This window comes from Pinus tabuliformis, chromosome 2_2, assembly GCF_031772625.1.
Source record: "Pinus tabuliformis cultivar Carrire ecotype Pingquan chromosome 2_2, CPIR1, whole genome shotgun sequence".
Taxonomy (NCBI): domain Eukaryota; kingdom Viridiplantae; phylum Streptophyta; class Pinopsida; order Pinales; family Pinaceae; genus Pinus; species Pinus tabuliformis.
Window position 1 is genome coordinate 598983812 of NC_142300.1, and position 22179 is coordinate 599005990.

A 22179-nucleotide genomic window follows, 5' to 3' on the forward strand; every position below is an offset into this window, starting at 1 on the left:
GTTAAAACATAGCGATGGGCTTGCCCGAAGGGCAGGTTATAGAACAAGCATATGTTATCCTCCTCAAGCTTGACAAAAATAAAGAGGTACTGGTCAGAAATGACTGGGGAAAAATTGGGAGAACCTCAAAGCTTTAATGGTAGCAAGTCGCTCTTGAACATGACACTTTGTCCTCCGTATCACATCGGGTTGGGTTGTTTTCATTCACCGGTCTCATCACCATGGTCCTCGCCAAACCATCCACGTTTGGGGTAATGCTACCAATCCATCACATCAGTGTCGTTATATGTTCAAGAGATGTTGTTCAGAAAGAGTCAACTGTGTCCCATCCACTGCCATACATTATCCTTCATCCACCCATGATCGCCACCCTGAATCATATTTCACAGATTGTTTTCACCTCCACTAAAATCATTAGCTCCGTTCCATGTCACTGATGTGGGATTCATTAAGGCCCTCCTTTGACGGATCGCTTCTTGTCGACTTCAGCTCATTATCCAAGAAGTTGATCTAGGAACAACCCCCTCAGTACTTTGAAGCTTGCATGCCTCAATGGCAAGTTTCTCACTTCCGGCAACAGGTATACATCAATGACCTTCGACCAGAAGATTTTGCGTGGTGTTCGACACCAAGTCCTTTATTCACACCACGTGAATTGTACTGCAGTACCTTGAGGGTCATTGTCATTACTGGTGATTCCTCTCGTGCTTGTTAACGGTTTACATTATTGACCGGTAATCAAGCGATGTCTTTCCATGTTCAACTTCAGCGCAATTCTCACATGGATCGACTTGTACTTAGAGTGAAGATCGAACGAGTTTGAAGACCCCGGATCTAGTTTCATCCATCCGGGCTGCGATATATATTTAGGAAATATAAAGACATTTGATATGTACATCATTGCAGCAGATGATCATCCTACTCAAAGGATGATAATTTCAGCAGAGAATTATCAGTCTACCATCAGACGATCGTCTGTTCTATGTACCAAAATGAATTTATAAAGCTGAGCATGGGAATGCCCGCCTCAGCTAGATCATGAAAGCAGAATGAAAAATATTGTATTGTATTGTATTTTATTACAGGGCACCTCTCAGCGATTGAATGAACTTCGGATCCACCTGATAAAGCATTTCACCCGATAAACGACCTCATACTTTAGGGGGTAACTGTTATAGACATTTTTGTGCCTTACAGCATGAAGCATGAAATGCCAATAATCTAAGGGATCCAAAGTCCCTAAACATGTTGTTCCTTCCCCTAGAGGAACAAGGTCAGCAAACCACAACACTAAATATCAGTTCTCCACCTGAAAACACTCAAAAATAAGCTAATTCTGGATCATGTCAACTGCTCCACTGAGCATCTGCGCTGAATGTCAACTGCTCCACTCTGTACCTACGCTGAATGTCAAATCTAATGAAGGCTACCTGCGCTGGGCGAGATTGGCCAAGTGGCACAGTCATTCTGCAAGGTGTCAAATGCCCAGGAAGCTTCCAAAATGACACTTGGGTCAGAGAATTCGACTGGTGATGAGTAAGAGGGTCTAGATCTCCAAGTGGAAGCAAGAACCTCCAAGTGGACTCAAGAACTGAAGAATAACTGAAGTGGGAGAGGACACTAGTAAGCTTCATGCCAGCTACAAGCTGACTCATCCTTTCTCCAAAACTCCTATATATAGAGCTCTCTCATGAGGTCTAAGGGGGCTGGAATCTTGTGAATGTAAGGAAGTGCTGTTGGTTTGAGTATAGAACTATTGGGTGATTGCTTTGAAGGAGGTGAAGAGGAGATTTCTTTCTGCTGGGAGGTGTTGTTGGATTGGGCCTCTTATGGTTGTAACACTCTCAGAACTTTACTTCTTCCATTAATAAAGCATTTGAGGTTCTTCTATATGCATGTGTCTTTGTGGCATATTGATGCTTGTATATTTGTTTTATTCTAATCCTTGAATCAGTTATGGATGTATGCTTCTTGTAGTTTCCCTTTCTTGTGCTTTTGCAGGATCTTTGTGTAGTTGGGCCAGTGAAAGAGAAAGGAGCTGGGAGCAAGCGGCAAAGAGGGAAGATTGGATCAATCATTAGCGGAAGATAACGGTTAGTGGATCTCTTTCTCCTCTCTCTTACATCTCATAAAGAAGTAATCTCGAATAGCTTTGCTTTGATTGTTGCTGAGGTACTATCACCCTTAGAGTGGGATAGGGTCATTCCGTATTGGATACTTTTCCCAACAACAAAATATGAGAGGGTTTTTTATTTTAGTATCTTAGGAACAAAAACCTCCTCCAGTTTCCCAAGATTCATCTCTTATTATCCACAATATGTTCTACAAAAAGGTGACTAAAACATGAAATTTCTGGAAAATATGCCTTCAAAGACTCATTAGCATCTCCCAAACCATAATAGTTGTTAGAAAACTGAGAGAGGTTTTTGTAAAAGAGGATGTTATCAACAAAAATTATTTCATTATTTGAAAATAGTTTCTCAGTTTTTTATAAAAACATGTTTTAAAGTACTATGTTGTATAGGGAAAAAACATAGTTTTACTTGGCCATGAAACAGACATATGACGTGGAGGCGGGATGTGACATGGAGGTGGGGGATAATGTGGAGGCACATGTTTGGCGGAAATATGATTAGGTGGCAGAATAGGAGTGGAATATGAGGAGGGGCATGGTGTGTGGACGTTGGCGCAGGAGTAATAGGCGGAGGATACATGGCGGTAGTGAAGTGGTGGTTGAGTGGAAGTGAGGGGTGACACAACCGAGAAGGTTGTTTGCAGCAAGGAGAAGATACCACTTTCAGAGGGGGGTAGAGGATTATTGTGGTATTAATGAAGGGGGGTCTGAAATGTTGAGGAGCGAACACGTAGCAGTAGGGCCCGGGGGTAAAACCACTAATTATGGTACCCCCCCCCCACCAACCCAACCGATAAAGGGAGAAAAGGCGAAGGGTTCCGAATTATATCAAGTGTCGTCGGATCGGATATGCGCTAAAAATCGAGCACGGAAGATGTGCGCAATTTAACCATATATGACAAATCTCCTTTTGTCGTTATCAATTTTACAATAAAATCAATGCTATAGTACCAAGGCCTTGTTATAATTTATTTAATTACATTTAAATGATGTGATTAATTTAATCTAAACACGAGAAAGAGGCCATATAATACTTCCAAATTTCTTGGATGGACGCGCGCGCTGGAGAATGGAGCACTCCCGCCCCTGGACGCCCTGATCGCCATCGCCCAAGCTTGGCAGCCCTGCTGCCGGGCTTGCAGCCCCCGCTGCGGGCTTCCCCCGCTGTGCCTTTCCTGCTTGCTTTCTGGGCCTCCTGCCCCGTCTCTGGCTGTTCGTGCTGCCTCTGAGGGCAGCCCTCTGCTGCATCTCTTGCTCCCCCGGGCCTCCTGCCCCTCCCTCCCTTCCCTTGCCTTTCGTTGAGCGCCCCAGGCTCGATGGACCCTCCCGCTCCTGATCAGATCGATCTCGAGAAAGCCTTTGCTTCTCTCATCCCTGAGAATATCTCTGAAAGGATCCGACCTACTGCCTCAAAATTTATCAAAAAGCTTGATGAAATTCCGGAAATCCCTCTTCCCCCATCTCTTCCAAGGAGATCTGCTGTAGCCTTAGCTGAACGTGGCCTGGTTGGACAGTTCACGGGGCTATGGCCCTCCCCTCGAACTGTTCAACGTTGGGTGGAAAGGAACTGGAATGCCATGGTCCAGGGGAAAATTGCGATTAGGTTTTGTGGAAGAGGCTTCTTTACCTTCCTTTTCGAATCAGTGGAGGATCGCAATCTAATTTTCAGGAATGGGCCATACTTCATGGACACTAGAGGCCTTTATCTCAACCGCTGGACCCCGGACTTCGATCCTGAAATGGATGTACCCAACGCAGTCCCTGTTTGGGTTCGCCTCCCGCATCTTCCGCTTCACTGTTGGGCCGATGAATCTGTTCGAGCAATTGGAAATGCAATAGGTAAATATGTGGATAGATCAGAGCCAAAAGAAAATATGCATGCATGTGCGAGGATCTGTGTGGAGGTAGACTTGGGCAAAGGTCTTCCAGAGGCAGTCAAACTCAGAGTGGATCAGTGGACGCATATTCAACAGGTGGACTATGAGCAACTCCCCTTCAAGTGTAAGGTATGTCATGAGTACAGTCATTTTGCCAATAGGTGCTCTAAATCTAAACCAGAAGTCAATAATATTTATGAAACCCCTGAGGAAGCATGGGAAATAGTAAGGAAAAAGAAGAAGTCAAACCCTCCCCCTGAGCCTGAGGTGCCTCACTCCGGAACCCCTCCCTTCCCCTCTGTCATCCCCTCGTCCTCCAACCCCTTTGGATCCCTTGCTTCAGAGGATCTCCCATCTCCCCCTCCTTCCCCCAAAGGCCCCAGAATCTCCCCCTCTTCCCCCCTCCAAGCTTCCCCTCCACACTCAGTGGAAAGGACCTTATCAAGAAACAAATCGAAGGTATCCTATGATGATCCTCAACCTGATCAACCATCCTTGAATCGGATTGAGTCCCCCTTGATTTCCTCGACCCCATCTCAGCCCGTCATTGGACCTCCCCCCATCAGAACTACCAGAAGTTCCTCCAAGGACTTTGGCGCATCCGGTGATATCCACAAGAAACCTGGACCAGGCAGAAAGTCAGCCAAGCAGCATCGGGAAGAAAGCACGCAAAAGGACATAGCTCTAGGGATCCAAACTCCTATGGATTCTTTTATTACAGGTTCACAAGAGAAAGACACAGCAGGTAAAGAACTTGAGAGGCGAGCACCTCCTCGCTCGAATGCCTCATGATGAAACTTTTATCCTGGAACAGCAGGGGTATGGGGCACCCCTCTAAATCAGCTGCCCTACGAGATCTTCTTCAATCAGAAAGACCCGAAATTGTTCTGATTCAGGAAACCAAGCAAAGTCAGAGCGAAATGCAAATAATCATAGAAGCCCAAAAAACTTTCTCAGGGGCTAGTAGCAATTCCAGAGGAGCCTCTGGAGGAATCACAACTATGTGGAATAAGCGGCAGTGGGATTGCATATCCTCTGTCCTCAATCAAAACTGGATCAGGACCAACCTTGTTAACAAGGAAGAGAGCTGTGACCTAATCATTTACAATGTTTATATCCCCAACCATTTCCGGGAAAAGGAACAATGCTGGAAGGAATTGAAGGAAGAAATAGACAAGGAGCAGAATTCAAATGTTATTCTTGCTGGAGACCTCAATTTAATTCTTCATGCGAATGAGAAAAGGGGGGGCACCTTCACCCCCGATCCCTTCAGAAGGCAGCTGGAAATGATAATGGCTGAGCATGAACTGATGGATATCATACCAAAAAATAGGAAATATACTTGGAACAATAGAAGAGTGGGGCCAGGCAACATTATGGAAAGGTTGGACAGAATACTGATCAATGTTTCCCTTCTTTCCTCCTTTGCTGCAGGCCACACCAAAATTCTCAGCGCCACAGCCTCAGATCACTTCCCCATTCTATTAACGTTGGACTCCCACGCTCATTTGGGACCAATTCCGTTCAGGTACAATCCCTTGTGGAGAGATAGCGCTGAGGCTGAGGCTATCATAGAAGAAACATGGAAGAAACACGTTGAAGGCTCCCCAAATCATATTTGGGAAACAAAACTTCGAAACACAAGGAAGGCACTCAAGGATTGGGCAAAAGCCAGCTACCAAGAGCCAGAAAAAATAAAGGAAAAAATGCAGCAGAATTTGGAAGAGATCCACAAACAAATAGAAGATCATGGATTCACTAATCAGCTGAAAAGTAAGGAATGGGAGGTTCAGGGACAGCTAACTCAAATAAAGAGAGCGGAAGAGATCAAATGGAGGCTCAAGTCACGAGAATTATGGCTAAAGGAAGGTGATAAAAATACGGCATATTTCCATAAGCAGGCCACAGCAAAAAAAACGAGAAACATTGTTACCACTATTACAGATAGTCAAGGCAGCCAGCATAATGACCATGAATCTATTAAAAGAGCAGCCTTCCACCATTACAATTGCCTCCTCACTGAAAATCAAGGAGCCACGGACTACTCGGCTTTCCTTAAGTATCTTCCGGAAAAAATCTCTGCTGAGGAGAACAAGAGGTTAAACAGTGAAATAACAGAGGAAGAGATAAGAAAAGCCATCTGGACTTTACAACCAGACAAGTCCCCAGGTCCAGACGGTTTCTCTATAAATTTTTACAGGGACCATTGGCACTTGATAAAAAAAGATCTTGTTAAAATGATGAAAGGAATCCAAAGGAAAAATAAAATGGGGGGCTTCACAAATTCAACTTTTCTTGCCCTCATTCCTAAGGAAACCCGACCCACTTCCTTCTCCAGATTTAGACCTATTTCTTTGTGTAACACTTCTTATAAGATTTTTGCAAAAATTATAGCAGCTAGGCTCCAGCCTCTGCTCCCTTCCCTTATATCTGAAAATCAGGGAGGCTTCATGTCCAACAGGCAAATTCATGATTCCATCACCTTGGTTCAAGAAGCTATCCATTCCAGCACTTCTAGGCAAGAGAAAGGCTTCGTTCTCAAGCTTGACTTAGCCAACGCCTTCGATCGAGTAAGACACTCCTTCTTGTTCGTTGTCTTGAGGAAAATGGGCTTTAATTTTGACTTCATTAGCACCATTGCTGCCTGCATCTCTGGCCCCTGGATCTCGCCTCTCATAAACGGCCGCCCTTGTGAAGCTTTCCAATCCTCAAGAGGGCTAAGGCAAGGATGTCCTCTTTCCCCCTATCTTTTCATCTTGATGGCTGAATCCTTCAGCAGCAACCTCGATCACAACATAAGAGTTGGCCTCATCTCTGGTATCAAGTTTGGGAACGGAGTGAAAAATATCAATCATTCACAATTCGCTGATGACACTCTGCTTATTGGTGGGGCATCCACTACTATAGCAAGGCGTTTCAAAAGCCTCCTCGATCAATTTATGGCGTGCTCAGGAGGAGAAGTCAACTTTCAAAAAAGTTGCATCTATGGATGGAACATCCCCAATCAAATAGCCCACAGTATTGCTAACATCTTTGGAGTGGCTTTCAAAGCAACCTGGGACCACTTTACCTACCTTGGGATGCCGGTCACCTTGGGTTCACTTAAAGCCACCACTTGGAATGAAATAATCGACAAAGTCAAAAGGAAGGTTCAGCAATGGGGAACTCAATGGCTTAACCCAGCTGGCAGATTAATCTTGCTCAAATCAGGTATTTCCTCCTTACCTTTATACCGATTCACTCTTTACCAAGCTCCTGCTTCTTTCCACTATAAGCTGGAAGTCGCTCTCCGCAATTTTTTATGGCAAGGAGGGAAAAAAGAAAAAAATAGATACAATTTGGTCAATTGGAAAAGTGTAATTCAATCGCCAGACAGAGGTGGATTGGGAATCAGAGCCCCTAAAATTCTAAATCTCGCCTTTGGGATTAAAATGGCTTGGAGACTAATTAATGAACCAAAAGCCTGGTGGAAACAGGTCATTGAATGCAAATACCTCTCGGACAGTAGACAAAGACTCCTTGAATCTGATATTCCCAACAGAGATTCCACCAAAATCTGGCATCTTTGTAAGAAAGCAATCCCCACTCTCATTCAAAATACCTCAAAGATTCCGGGGGAAGGGAGCAGTATAAATTATGCCACTGATAAAATCATGGGTTTCCAACCCCTAAACACTGTTGAAGAAGCCATTCCCTTCATCCTCTATCTTCACAGCAAAGGCATTCAGAGGATGGACCAAATTTCAAAATGGGATGCTGAGAGCGGTGCTTGGATTAGCTGGGATTTTCCAGTTATTCCCCCACATTTGGATTCTAGCTACCAAGCCCTTCATAAAAATCTTCAAAACAGAGCCCCTATAAAAAAAGGAGCAGTAGATGGGTTTAGATGGGACCCCACGGGCTCATGTTACACCATTAAATCTGGCTATCAATTCATTTGCAACAATATTTATCAGACTCCGGTCTGGAACCAATGGAGAATAATATGGAAGTCTGAGGCCATCCCCAAGGTCAAATTCTTCATCTGGCTGTTGTTAAAGGGCAGAATCCTCACTTCGGAAAACCTTAGAAAGAGAGGGGTACATGGACCTTCAATCTGTCCTAATTGCTGCTCTGAGGAGGAAGCCATCCACCATTTATTTCTTGATTGCATCTTCGCGAAGAAATGCTGGACCATCATGGCCAACCTGGGCAATATAACATGGCAACCTCAGCAAAACATTGCAGAGACAATCCAAGATTGGAGAAGGAACTGCCCTTGGAAAGATAAACGGAGCAAGATAGTCAAAAGAACATGGGATATCATTCCCCACAACCTTCTTTGGAAAATCTGGCTCTGAAGAAACAAGAAAATATTTCAAAACAAAGAAGGCAATGTTTGGAAGACGTGTAGCAGTGCTCACCTCTTGGCGCAGGAGACGATGGCAGTCAAATGCTCAGGAACAATTAAAGCAACAGACTATTCAGTTGAAGAGAGGCTCATGATCAAGCATATTCTAGGTCGCTCAGGTCAACAACAGAGTATTCAGAGAAATGATATGCAGCATCAACATAAGACCAAAGATTGGGAAATTAGACTACCAACCCAGGAATTCAAAAGGTGGATCCTGAGTAACAACTGCCCAACCCTATTCTTTGATGGCGCCTCAAAGTCCAATCCAGGACCAGCAGGCGCAGGAGGTGTTATCATTGATGAATTAGGAGAAGAAATCTGCAACTACGAATGGAGTTTAGGGGAAAAAACAAACAATAATGCAGAGGCTCTTGCTCTGTATCAAGGATTGTTGCAATTAAAAAGCATGGGAATTAGAAAAGCTCTTGTCCTAGGAGACTCCTCAATAATCATTGGCTTCATGAACCATTACAGGAGATCCCCAAACAATAATCTTCAGCAACATATCCAACGCATCAATCTCCTCACCGAATACTTTGAAAAAATCCGATTCTGTCACATCCTTCGCACACACAATGGGGAAGCGGATAAACATGCAAATAATGCAGTTGGACAATCGGAAGGTGCATTAAGGCACAGTCACAGAGAATTTTTCCAGCCTCTGCCATGAAGCAGGCCGATCCTGACATTGCCCAGGCGCGCAAATCCAGCAAGCGTGTGACGGGCATGGTTATAACAGTCTCAGGACATTCGACTGAGAGTTTGAAGTGCACAAACAGTCTCACTCAGGTATTGATCCAAAGAACAGCTGACATCCCGAGGGAAAATCATCATCTCAGCGAAGGACGAAAGAACGATTCTACTGCTCCAGAGAATCGTCATAGAGATATAGGAAAATATCTCAATAATGCAGAGGATCCGATCTCTGATATGCATTCAGGCTACTGTTGGTCCCGATCCATAAATACGGGCTCAGGAAGGCATATATTTGTCATTCACTGCTATGAACAAGAGCAGCCCTGCTGGAACGAAGAAGGCGCTCTTGTCCAGACTCGAAGACGATCTCCATCTCTGGTATCGACTCTTCTTGCTTTGTTTATCATTCCTCTAATCTATATCGTGGTTTTTTACAGGATTAGCTTCAGTGGGAAGCTGAGAGCTATAGCGCCTTTCTCTCAACAGTCTCTGCTCTATTCACTGCACCTTTGCTGGCCGTCCCCCATCCTTCCTTCTTGCCCCTTCAGTACGCCCCTCTCTGGCTCATCCTCTCTAACTTCAAGTTTTTCCCCTTCAATCTTGTGCGCTATCAACCAGACTTCCCTTTATTTCCCTTCTCTTACCCAGAAAGCGAGAACTGTAAGCTCGAAGCCCTTCTGTTTATTTTCAATAACCTCCAGCTCTCTTGAAACCCCGCGCATCATCATCCGGCCCCTCTTTTTCTTCTCCCGCAGCAAGGAGGAGTCAGCTGACCATCACAGTGGAATCGTCCCTCATAGAACCCAAACCCAATTAGTGATGGCTCGTTCTGAGCAATGCTTTCATTGCCGCGACCTTCAGGCCGAATTTGATGAGGTCAGAGCTCAACAAAGAACACTGGAAGATCAAGTGCGAAATATGGAAGCCAGGCACGCTGAACAGATTCGAAGCCTGGAAGCAAAATTTGATGAGCAGTTCAGAATTCTTCACACCAAATACCGCACAGAAATGAACCTGTTTCTCCACAGGGTTCATTCACTTCAGGAGCAGTTCAACGGACTCAACAATAGATGCATTCATGCTGAGGAATCACTGGCAATCCTAAGGGAAATCATGGAAGCAAAGCAGAAAGAAAAATCAACATCTTCAAGCGCAAAGCCAATGGAAGCAGATCAGCACCCAGAGGACTCCACAGCGAGAAATATCAGTCACATTTCCATTGATTAACTATGTGCTGTAAATGCAAGTTTTGGTGCCACCAGTATGTCCGGATTTATAGTAGCAATAGATGTTTTTTAGACAGAAGTTACAGAAACCAATTCAAGGATAGGAACCTCATGCTCTCTCCTTGGATTTGTAGTGCTCTCGAAGCAACCTATGTATGGCTTCATGCCTTATTACTTTTTTCAATCAATATATAGCAACCGATCTTGTCAAAAAAAAAAAAATTTAATCTAAACACACTTGATTATTCTCTAATGTTGCATTTCGACTTACAAGAATATTTTTTTATTTTCTCAAGGTTTTGAACTTTCATGGAAATAATTTACAACATGGAATATTATTTACAATATGAGATTTGTGAGATAAAATACTCAATCACCTTGAGATCCTATATATTATAAGACCTTAAGATAAGGAACAGATTTATACCTTGAAAGAGATTTCCTCCCATCAAGGTAATCGCTAGAGAAGACATGAATATATGTTTGCATGGGAGTGGATTTTCCAATTCTTGCATAGGAAAGGGTAGCATTCACAACAAAATCAGTTTCATTGTGCATTGCATAAGTGTTTACAAAATTATTTGACCGCTTTATAGGCTTGTGTCTGTCTCCTTGTTTCGATCGAGAATATGAGAGATCGCCTTCCTTTTCAACATTCATTCTGGTAGATCTTATGAAGTGCCCTTTGGAATCTTTGGGAATAGAAGAAACCTTTTGATTGAGATTTAGTCCTGTATTTTTTATGAGATCCTCTATTATCTTTCTAGTTTCTAATATTTGTTTTTCATTTTTTTTTTAAAGGAAAAGCCCTGAAACTTGTTGTTGTCCTATCCACATTTTGCAGGCACAAATTGTTGCTCGCATCTCCCAATTTATGGGTTGAGTACATGTGTTGTAGACATGCCTCCATTATGTTAAGCTTCCCATCTCTTTGAATTCATTACTATAAGAAAATATTGTTACACATTACAACAATCCCTACCAGGGGGGTGGAAGGCTAGCAACATCTCAAACCTAGGTGGTTGATGCACATGAATTCCCTTGAATGGCATATTTATAGGGAATATCGAGTGGTTTGATGAAAAGTAAATCTAGCAGGCAAGGCAAGGTAAATCAGGGATTTCCCTTTGGTTGAGACCTTATATGTATTTCCTATTAGTTCTGGCTGTCAAAGATAGCTCCTCTCTTGCCTTACCTCCTGACAGGTTTAACTTTGATCATTACTATATATTTTTTATTTTATTTTATGCATAAATGCATTGAAAATTGTATTTTTCAGATAATTCTGTTGTACACACATAGGTTTGATGATTTCTATGTTCTGATACCCCAACACACACATATATATCAAACCCTTCTCTTCTCTAGAGTATCCAAATGGAGGGTTGATAAAATTTTAGCCACAATTACAGCTTAATAGTTGGTAATCCAGAGAGACTCAATGATGCCAGTAGTGTTGTTGTCATTGGATACTTTTCAAACCTTCAGGATTGTTGCACATTTCTCTATCTTTTCCAGCTCTTCTCTTACCCAAGTTTTGTCATTATCATAGTTTTCAAGGATCTTCTTACATCGTGGCCCACGATTATGGTGGGGATTTTCACTTTAAACCTCATAATGCCCATTGGCATCAATTTTGCAATAAACAACAGAATTGGCTTACTGTATAATCTGACAATTTTTTGCCTGTACAACAATTTATCATGCCTATCAATCCTACTGTTGTGCTAATTCATGGTTTGGAATCACCTTCCCTCTAGCTAAATTTAAGGAAAAATAAAATGAATATGACTTAATACAGACCACCCTCAACACCATTTCAAGCTAAAAAAAAGATGGTGAATTACCCATTAAAGGTATGTTGTCATTACAATTTGATCTAACAACTTCAACTGCTTATAGGATCACTAGTTCAGGTTCTATTTCCTTAGTCAACTACTTACTTTTCACTCATTATGACTTCTGAACTAGATATTTTCTAATTAGTCCATGGTCACCATTATTCAAATAGGATTGACACTGCCATATTACTTGTATTGCATCTATCTTGTAATTACAAGCGTACTAACTTGTATGGTTTATTGGAAGAATTGAATCACACACTAACTACTTAAGTACTATGTAGTAGTTATTAGCTAGTCCGATTTCACTCGTCATTACTATCAAAGTCTCAATGGATTTCATTTGCTAATATAATGTTTTACTTGCCAACATCTTATAATCAATTCGGTTTACCTTATGATTGTTGATTTCAACTTATGCTTTTCGTATTCTACTTGTTTACATAACCTTATGATCCCTTTCATAAGCCTAATCCATATTGTCAGGTATTCTTGTAGTCTACTCTATTTATTCCACCCTAGTGAAATCTCTACATGCTAAGCGAGTACTCTAAGTTCTATTCGTTCTTTATCTTATTGTGTTATTCCTATTGCTTGGACCTAAGAGGTCGAGAAGGAATCAGAGTCTATTAGAATACGAGGTACTCATCTTATATATTGTTTCTAGCCAGTTAATGTATAGGGTTACAGAGTACTGAAACACAACCTATGAAGTAGCAATACTTACACTACTACTAGCAAACTCAAAAAGATCGCTTATCACAAATTAAATGAATTAGTTGGGTGACATCAATGATTAACTTCTTTATTTCTCTGAGTTTGACAAAAAGTACAAGTGAATACCAATTTATGCAAGAAAGACTCATTTTTTGTCATCTAGTGTACATGGCATTTCTCTATATTACTAACTCTACCAGTATGTAGTAACTGGGATAACATTCACTGAAATAATTGTGACTAGAAACATTCTTATTCTAAAATAGGCAGGTGATAATTCATGTATTCCTATTTGGGGAGCACGTGATACACGAGCTACATATTTGCTATTCCTATGAACTCTAATCTATGTTCTTGTTAGTAATCTACTGTGAACCTAGGATCAACATATTTCCTAGTTGTATCCGTAAATTGAAATCTGATCAACTACTAAGGGCTAGCAGTGTTTATTAGCAAAGGCTAGGCATGTACGAAGTTAATTACATGAACTTAAAAAACCGATTTATTTTAGAGGCCTGAAAAAACCGCATACCAATAAACACTTTGGTCGAATGAATTCACACCAAAGTAAATAGCCATCAAACATTAAACTCTATAATATTAACATAAAAACAATATAAACTTTGCAAGGAAACACAACCCCTACACTCACTTAGATACATCTAATATCAGGCACACCATTATTCATTAAAAAAAATTCTTAAGTTGATAAGTTGATTGCATTGGACCAATGCGTATATTTAGAGTGTTATGCTTAATTGTTGCAAATTCTGCAAATGAACATGACTTCCATTCCTGGTAGATTAATGTTGAGTCAATGTTGTGCATGTTAGACCAAAGCATACATAACACAAAACATATTTATACTCATAGACTTAGACGGCAATAGTAGAGAATAATTCACAGAGACAGACAAATGGAGAAACAACAAGATTACTCAGTTAGAAACAGTAGAATAGATAAAACAATCATTGGAGAACATAAATCACTTAGCATTTTATAATAGGCTTGGGCCTTGGCTTGCATTCCTTGGCCAGAGAAATTACAAATTTATAGAGGCTAAAGAAGGATCTAGAATCTTGTATGTGATTTAGATGGAGATCTAGAAACTAATGGCAATGTAGAAGGATCTAGAATCTTGAAGATATAGAAACTAATGGCAGTGTAGAAGGGTCTAGAGTCCTACTTGAATTTGGCTTCACACTTAACATTCTCCCACTTGAAGGAAAAAATGAATCAAGTCACACCGAGTCCTACCATGCCTCTACGTAACTCATGTTTATTTCGTGGTAGAATCTTACTGAGCATATCAGCAGGGTTCCTATCTATATGGATCTTTTCCAAGGATAACTATTCTTCCTCCAACACATGCCGGGTCCAATGGTACCTTAAGTCAATGTGCTTGGTTTTTGAATGAAATGCTTGGTTTTTCGCCAAGTGAATGGCACTTTGACCATCACAATATAACACATACTTGTCCTGCTTTATTCCTATCTCTCTTAGGAATTGTTGCATCCACAACATCTCTTTAAAAGCTTCTGTTGCAGCTATGTACTCTCTTTTTGTTGTAGAGAAGGCTACTATTCTTTGTAGCCTTGACACCCAAGATACTGTTGCACCTGCAAATGTATACAAATAACCTATAGTGGACTTTCTAGTGTCCATATCTCCAGCCATATCTGCATCTATAAATCCTTCAAGCACAGTCTCATCATGACCAAAACATAAACAATAATGACTAGTACCCTTGAGATACCTCAAAATCCATTTTATTGCTTGCCAATGTTGTTTTCCTGGATTGGCAAGGAACCTACTCACTAATCCCACTGAATATGCAACGTGTGTTCGTGTGCATACCATGGCATACATCAAGTTGCCAACTGTTGAAGCATAAGGAATCTTGCTCATCTCTTATTTCTCCTTGTCATCACTAGGACATAATTCAGTACTCATCTTGAAGTGGGCTGCAAGGGGTGTACCAACTGGCTTGGCATCCTTCATATTAAACCTGTCAAGCACCTTCTTGATATAATTTTCTTGTGACAGCCACAACCTTTTGTTTTTCCTGTCACGCATATTCCGCACGCCCAATATATGTTGTGCTAGTCCCAAATCCTTCATTGCAAATTTGCTACCCAAATCTTTCTTCAACCTATTGATCTTATTATTATCATGCCCAAGAATCAACATGTCATCCACATATAACAATAATATGATATAATTGCGTTGATCATACCTCTTGATCTAGACACAATGGTTAGCTTCCAACCTCTAAAAACCATGTTCCAACATGAATGAATCAAATTTCTTGTACCATTGTTGAGGTTCCTGTTTCAACCCAGAGAGACTCTTCTTCAACCTACAAACAAGGCCTTCTTTGCCTTTTTCTATGAAGCCTTCTGGCTGTTCCATATAAATTTATTCCTCCAATTCACCATGAAGGAAAGCAGTTTTTACATCTAACTGTTCACATTCTAAGTCTAAAGTAGAAACTAGACCAATAATGACTCTAATGGATGACATTTTAACAAAAGGTGAGAAAATTTTAGTGAAGTCAATACCTTCTTTTTGGGCAAAACCTTTCACCACCAGCCTTGCTTTATACCTCTCCTTTTCATCACCTTCATGCTTAATCATGTAAACCCATTTTTTTTGTAGATCCTTTCTACCTTTTGGGAGGTTTACCAATTCCCAAGTTTTATTTTCCAACAAAGAGTTCATTTCTTCTTCCATTCTTCACTGTGCTCAACTTTACAAGCTTCTTGAAAATAATTAGGCTCACCTTCATCAGTCAACAAAATATAGTTTGAAGGAGGATACCTTTGTGAAGGCTTATGAGGCCTAGAAGATCTGCGAACCAATTGTGGTGGTGTATTATCAGGTTGAATCTCCTGTAAAGGTTCCTACAAGATTCCTTCTTGTTGTTCATCTTTTTCCACTTGTTGTTCTTCATGCTCCTGAATTTATTTTTCATTTTCTTGTATTAGTGGGATGTTTTCCTGTTGCGCTTCAAACCTTTCAATAACCTTCATGACCTCCAACTCACCTACAATCCTCTTGAACATTTCTGACTCATTAAATATAACATCCCTGCTTCTAATAATTTTATGTTTGACTAGATCCCGTAGACGATAACCAAAATCTTCATCCGCATATCCCAAAAAAATGCATTTCATAGACTTATCATCTAGCTTAGTTCTATTTTCTTTGGGAATATGTACAAATGCTTCACATCCAAAGATTTTCAAGTGACAATAATTCAACTTCTTACCAGTCCCAACTTCTTCAAGGATACCACCATCCAAGGCTGTAGTTGGAGATCTATTTATGAGGTAGCAAGTGGTCCTGACTGCTTCAGCCCAAAAATTCTTCTTCAAACCAGAATTGGACAACATACTTCGCACCTTTTCCATTATGGTGCGATTCATCCTTTCTGCGACACCATTCTGTTGAGGAATACTAGGCATAGTGTTCTCATGCTTTATGCCAAACCTGTTACAATATTCCTTAAATGCATTTGAACAATATTCTCCACAATTATCTGTTCTTAAACACTTCAACAATTTGTTAGTCTCTCTTTCAACAACAACATGGAATTTTTGAAATATTCCAAACACTTCACTTTTACTTTTCATAGGATATGCCCAAACCTTCCTGGATGCATCATCTATAAATGTTACAAAATATGATGTTCCTCCTAATGATTTGATGTTAACAGGCCCAAACACATCTTAGTGTACCAATTCTAACACTCATGGCCACCTCTAAGGAATGAAACCCTTCTTTGTCTACCATATATACAATGCTCACAAAGATCAAGATTATAGGATTTCAAACCTAGCAATAGATTTTTATCAAAAAGGATTTTTAATCCCTTCTCTCTCATGTGACCCAAGAACTTATGCCACAGATCTGCTGAATTTCCTTCTTTTGTGACAACAGCCAAATCTGATTTTGCTATCAGTGCCTTCAATGTGTATAATGTTCATGTCTTGGGTCCTTTGGCCACAACCAATGCACCTTTGCTAATTTTCCAGCCTCCTTTTCCAAAGCTTGCGGAATAGCCTTCATGATCCAGTCATCCCATAGAGATTAAAATCATGTGCATTTCTGGTACATACCTGACCTATTTCAACAATATATCTTGTCCATATTTCATCTTGATCTGGACATCTCCCACTCCAACAACACTGCAAAAATGATTATTCCCCAAATGCACTCTACCATAATCACCAGGATTATATGAAACAAAACTATCTTTGCATGGGGTTACATGGTGAGATGTACCAGAGTCAAGGATCCAATCAAAGCTACTGCTAGATGTATATACACATGCATCCTCTACTGAAACAATAAACAACACATCACCATTTGTGGCTACAGCAACAGTCTCACCTTCATTTGTGCTAGATGACTTGTGATTTGTACTGGACGGTCTCTGATCCTTTTGTCCTTTCTTCCAGAATCAACATTCTTTCTTCATGTGCCTGAATTTGCCACAATGAAAGCAGATGATCCTTCCTCTCCTTGATTTTGATCGGCCTCTCGATCTTGATCACCCTTGCTGGCCTCGATCCATTCTCCTGCCATGATCATCTAGAGCTAGAGCCTCTCCTCCCTGGTTTTCCGCAATTGACTTGCGTTGCAGCTCCTCATTCATTAAACTGCTGCTAACATCATCAAACTTCAGGGTCCTTGTAGTTGCTGAAGTGCTCATAGCTACAATTAAATTTTCCCAATTGTCTGGCATAGAACATATTAGCAAAATGGCTCTAATTTCATCATCTAAAATGATTTTAACATAGGCAAGTTGATTAGTAATAATATTAAATGCATTCAAGTGCTCAGCAACTAAAGCACCCTCCTTCATTTTGTGATTATAAATCTTTTTCATTAAGAACACTTTGTTTGATTCCGTGTTCTTCTCATATAGATCATGGAGCTTCTTCCATAATCCTTCTGCCATATTTTCTTTGGACACGTTGAAATAAACATTCTTTGCTAAATATTGGCGGATTGTTGCAATCGCCTTTCTATCTAGCTTATTCCTCTTTTCATTTTTCATCGATGAGGGTTTCTTTGTTGTGCCCTAAATAAAAAAATATTGATCCTTTAAAATCAGTATATCCTCTATCTGTGATTTCCATAGGGAAAAAATAGCCCCGCTTAACTTCTCCATATATGTAACTGTTGTCTCCATTTTCAATCAAATTCACGCCCCAAAACACAAAAACTCCACTTAAAAATAAAACTTTAATTATTACTCTTTAAAATTTAGTAATAATGACCTTCCTCCTTTTAAAATACCCTTTTCAAAATTCCTGCTCCTTTTAAAATATACTTTTCAAAATTCCAACATATAATTATGTATGTTTCATAATAAATATAAAAAACATATATAATGTTTTAACATTTTCACATTTCACACATACATATGTTGGTTTGAGAAAAAAACTTGACGTATACGTGCAAGCTTGATGTAAAAAAAACTTACGAACACCATGTTTCAACTCCAATCTCCACGGATCTCCACATTTCAAACTCCAGCAACACGTTTCAACTTAGGTCCACGACCTTTTTTTTCTTGCAACAACTGTCTTTTAGTTCCAGCGTTCCTCAGTTATTTCCTGGACAGATCCTTCAATAGCTCTAGAGGTAACAGCCAACGTTTTAACAAACGCTGCTAGAGTAAGGCGATGACACTAAGCGGCTTGCACAGTGGATATTCGACCCTAGCTCTGATACCACTTGTTGGAGTCACAATTGCCATTACACCAAAACCCGCAGGTGTTAGTAAACAGACACATCGCTAGAGTTAACGAATCCACGAAACATACGGGGAGTGTTGTATTATCCTTCTACACTGCCATTAACGGGGAGAACAACAATCTTCCTACAAAATCCTCCTTACTACAAAATCCTCCTTTTTATTATTTTTTAATTAGACCCACATCATACATGTGTCAGACCAATACTCTGTCACCAATCTTCTGAATAACGATCCTTCCCTCTTCAATAGTTTCAATGGATGATCACACTCCTCCATGTCACCTGCAAGTATTCAAAATCACAATAATTTCCTCGATTACAACAAATTCAGTTGAAACTTGAAATCAATCCATGCACACAACACAGAGCTAAGATGAAATGATAGGGCGTTACCATCACTGATGACAACAACCATGTCATTGTCCATAACAGTAGGTATCCTGTGTGCAACAGTAATTACAGTGCAATCTGCAAATTCCTTTCTAATTATTGTTTGGATAATGGCATCTGTAGCATTGTTTATTGATGTTGTTGCTTCATCTAGAACAATGATTCGAATTTTCCTTAGCAATGCACATCCCAAACAAAATAATTGTCTTTGCCCAACACTCCAGTTCTGTCCATCATCCCCCACTGCATTTTATTGATCTTTTAGAGCCACGGAAAACTTGCAAATCTAACAGCCAAATTCTTGGCGTCATTTCAAAGAATTCCATGACATTTAAAAACATATATTTAATACAAAATATACCTGGTGCATCTAGGCCATCCACCTTCCCTCTTACAATGTCTCCATGTTGACACTTGTTCAGAACCTTAATCAAAGCAGAAAATAAATTCATAGCATTATTTATGTTTCTCAATGTGGGTTTTGATGAATTGGAATCCCAACTTAGTGTTGCAGAACTGATAAGAACAGAGCGATCAGAGTTCTGACGAAATACCCGCTCAACCACGTGATCTTGTAGTTGAGCAGCCTCAAGAAAGTCGATGATACGGCTTAATGAGACCTTGGCTTGAATGATAACAACAATTACAAAAGGAATTAGTCTAATAGGTTCTTGAACGATGCGCAAAATGGCTATGAACGTGAAGACGTTGCTTGGAGTCGGAGGAATTTTAAGAAAATAGCAGGTTACAAACGTTGCAGTCGAAATCAAAACGGGAGATGACCAAAACAAGAACTTATCGTAGGATTTCCGAAACTGAACTGCAGATAGCCATTTGAACTCTACCTTGCGCAGCTTCTCAATACTTTCTTTGAAGCGTTCCTCCCATGCATGCAATTTCAGTACTTTCATATGCACCAGAGCTTCTGTGGTAGCCCTTAACCACTGATCCTGGACTGACATGAGTTTAGTTTGAAACTTATGCTGTAACTTTGCCAATGGAGGGTTACAAAGCATGGTAATGATGATAACTGCCAAGGCTGAAAGTGTGGCCCATCCAATTGCAGGGAAGAGGATGCTTGAAGCCAATATAAGCTGGAGTACTGTTGTCCAAGATTGATGAAACCAGAAAGGAAATTCACCAATACGATAAGCATCTACCGCCATATAATTCATGATTTCTCCAGCTGTATGCACCTTTTTAGCTTCATTGGACAGCTTTGGTTGTTTCTGATAGATTGCTGCAACGAGTGAAGAGCGCATTTGCAGACCAATCCGTCTAGTGCCAAAATACCATTGCCTTTGAGACAAGGACTCTATGGTCTTGGCAATAAAGAGTGTTCCTACCGAAAAAACTCCTTCATATTTGAATGACTGACTACCTTCTGAAAATCCAATAAAGGCATTCATAAAAAGTGGTCCAGAAGTCAGAGAAAGTGTATAGAGAAAAGCATAGAACCCAGTCCTTGCCAGATTTTTCCAGTGACAGCAAACCAAAACCCAGAAAATTGATGGAGTGGCAGTTGGGTTTTCCTGTTTTTGCCTAAACAGTTCTTCTGTAAATGTTGTATAATTATTTTTTGCTTGATCATCTCCACACACGCAAGGAAAATCATCTTCTTCTAGAGGCTTTTTCTTTCCTTTGGACAAAAGAGAATTCAACCACCAAAATGTCATCCTGCTGAAGAATCCTGCCTTGGCAAAAGGAGTCACATTGGAATTTAACTTCAACAGTATCTGATCTTCCTCAGAAAACCTCTGGCGGGAGTTGAGATACCCATGATTTCGGTAATCCCTGCCTAGAAAGAGTTTTGACAAAATATCATCCTCTGAACTCTCCAAATCCTTTTTGGCAGCATAAATGAGCATCAAACAACATGCTGGCCATGAAACAAGGGAGAGAATAGTCCCATAGGGAAGTTTTCTGTCATTGATGAAATTCAATCCAGCTGAAACACAATCCACTGTTCCGTGCAAAAATGACACGATCCACCAAACACACACAAATGTCGTTACAGACCGTGTTAGCCCACTCGTTACTGTTAAACCGAGTGTAAACCATGGCCATCCTTGCACTAAAAGTACAAGCAATTCATGCAAGGGAGTTACATGAAACCTATTTCCCAATTTCACTTGTAAAAGCCAAATCCCCAATCCCAAATTAATTGCACCCAAAATAAAATATATCACTGCAACACATGTGCGAAATGGCTTTCGAGGTTTCACATTTCTCCGTATGCTCGTCCGCTTTACCCACTTGATGAGAACGATGAACCAGAATGTCAGCATGAAGACTAAATGTATGAATGCGATCAGAGCATGTTTGCTGCATGAGGATACATGGAAGGTGTGTAGTAATTCAGAGTTGAGAGATAGGGGTAAACCGCAGTTCTCTTCACAGCGTTGAGCAGGGGACAATGCATTCAGGGTGCCACAAAAATTGCGCCAGAGCTCTGGGGTTGATAAATCAATTCAATGGAAGACAATTTATCAAAAAATTGTAGAAGTACTTGACAAATTTTAACCACCAAAACAATCTTAGAAACATACGAATATCAGATTATATATATGTCATACGACTAGGGCCATGCCACCCATTTTGTTGCAAAATCCTTGCGATTTCGCACAATAGAATCAACCTTCAGGATAGATCATGCTGAAGATAACTGTCAAACAAAAATTATAATCAAAGTAATGAGCTTACCTGTAAATATCGCCATCCTTATTCTGTAAACCACGTCCTAATGATTTTTTTTGATATTCTGATTTAGAGCTGGCTCACTGATATTCTCAGTGTGGCTTGGGGAATCTGCACCGTCTGCTAACTAATTATTGTTGGTTTTGGCCTATCATATTCTTCTCTGAGAAGCTTTCAAAAGAAGTACACCATTAAAATACAGATTGTTAAGCTCCTTCCTATGTCCAATGCACTCAATGTGGCTTGGGGAATCTGCATTGTCTGCTAACGAATTATTGATGGTTCTGGCATATGAAATTCTCCTCTCAGAAGCTTTCAAAGGAACTACACCATTAAACCACAGATTGTTAGGCTCTTTCCTACAGCCAATGCATAAACCTCCTACTTCTGCAGTATCTCTAATGTATCCTGAGTTTCCTAATCGGCTACTCAAGGCAAT

The 22179-nt window shown here is 40.5% G+C and overlaps 1 protein-coding gene across 1 annotated transcript in view; it reads right to left on the minus strand.

The window, feature by feature from the left end:
- The window catches only part of LOC149194075 (ABC transporter C family member 10-like), a 78284-nt gene extending 56114 nt beyond the window's left edge, over nt 1–22170 (minus strand). Inside the window, exon 1 of the mRNA XM_089405006.1 lies at nt 21747–22170. Within this exon, the coding sequence (XP_089261132.1) occupies nt 21747–21762 (16 nt within the window). The 5' untranslated portion in view covers nt 21763–22170. The remainder of the gene's footprint in view (nt 1–21746) is intronic.
- Between the last annotated feature and the right edge of the window lie 9 nt (nt 22171–22179).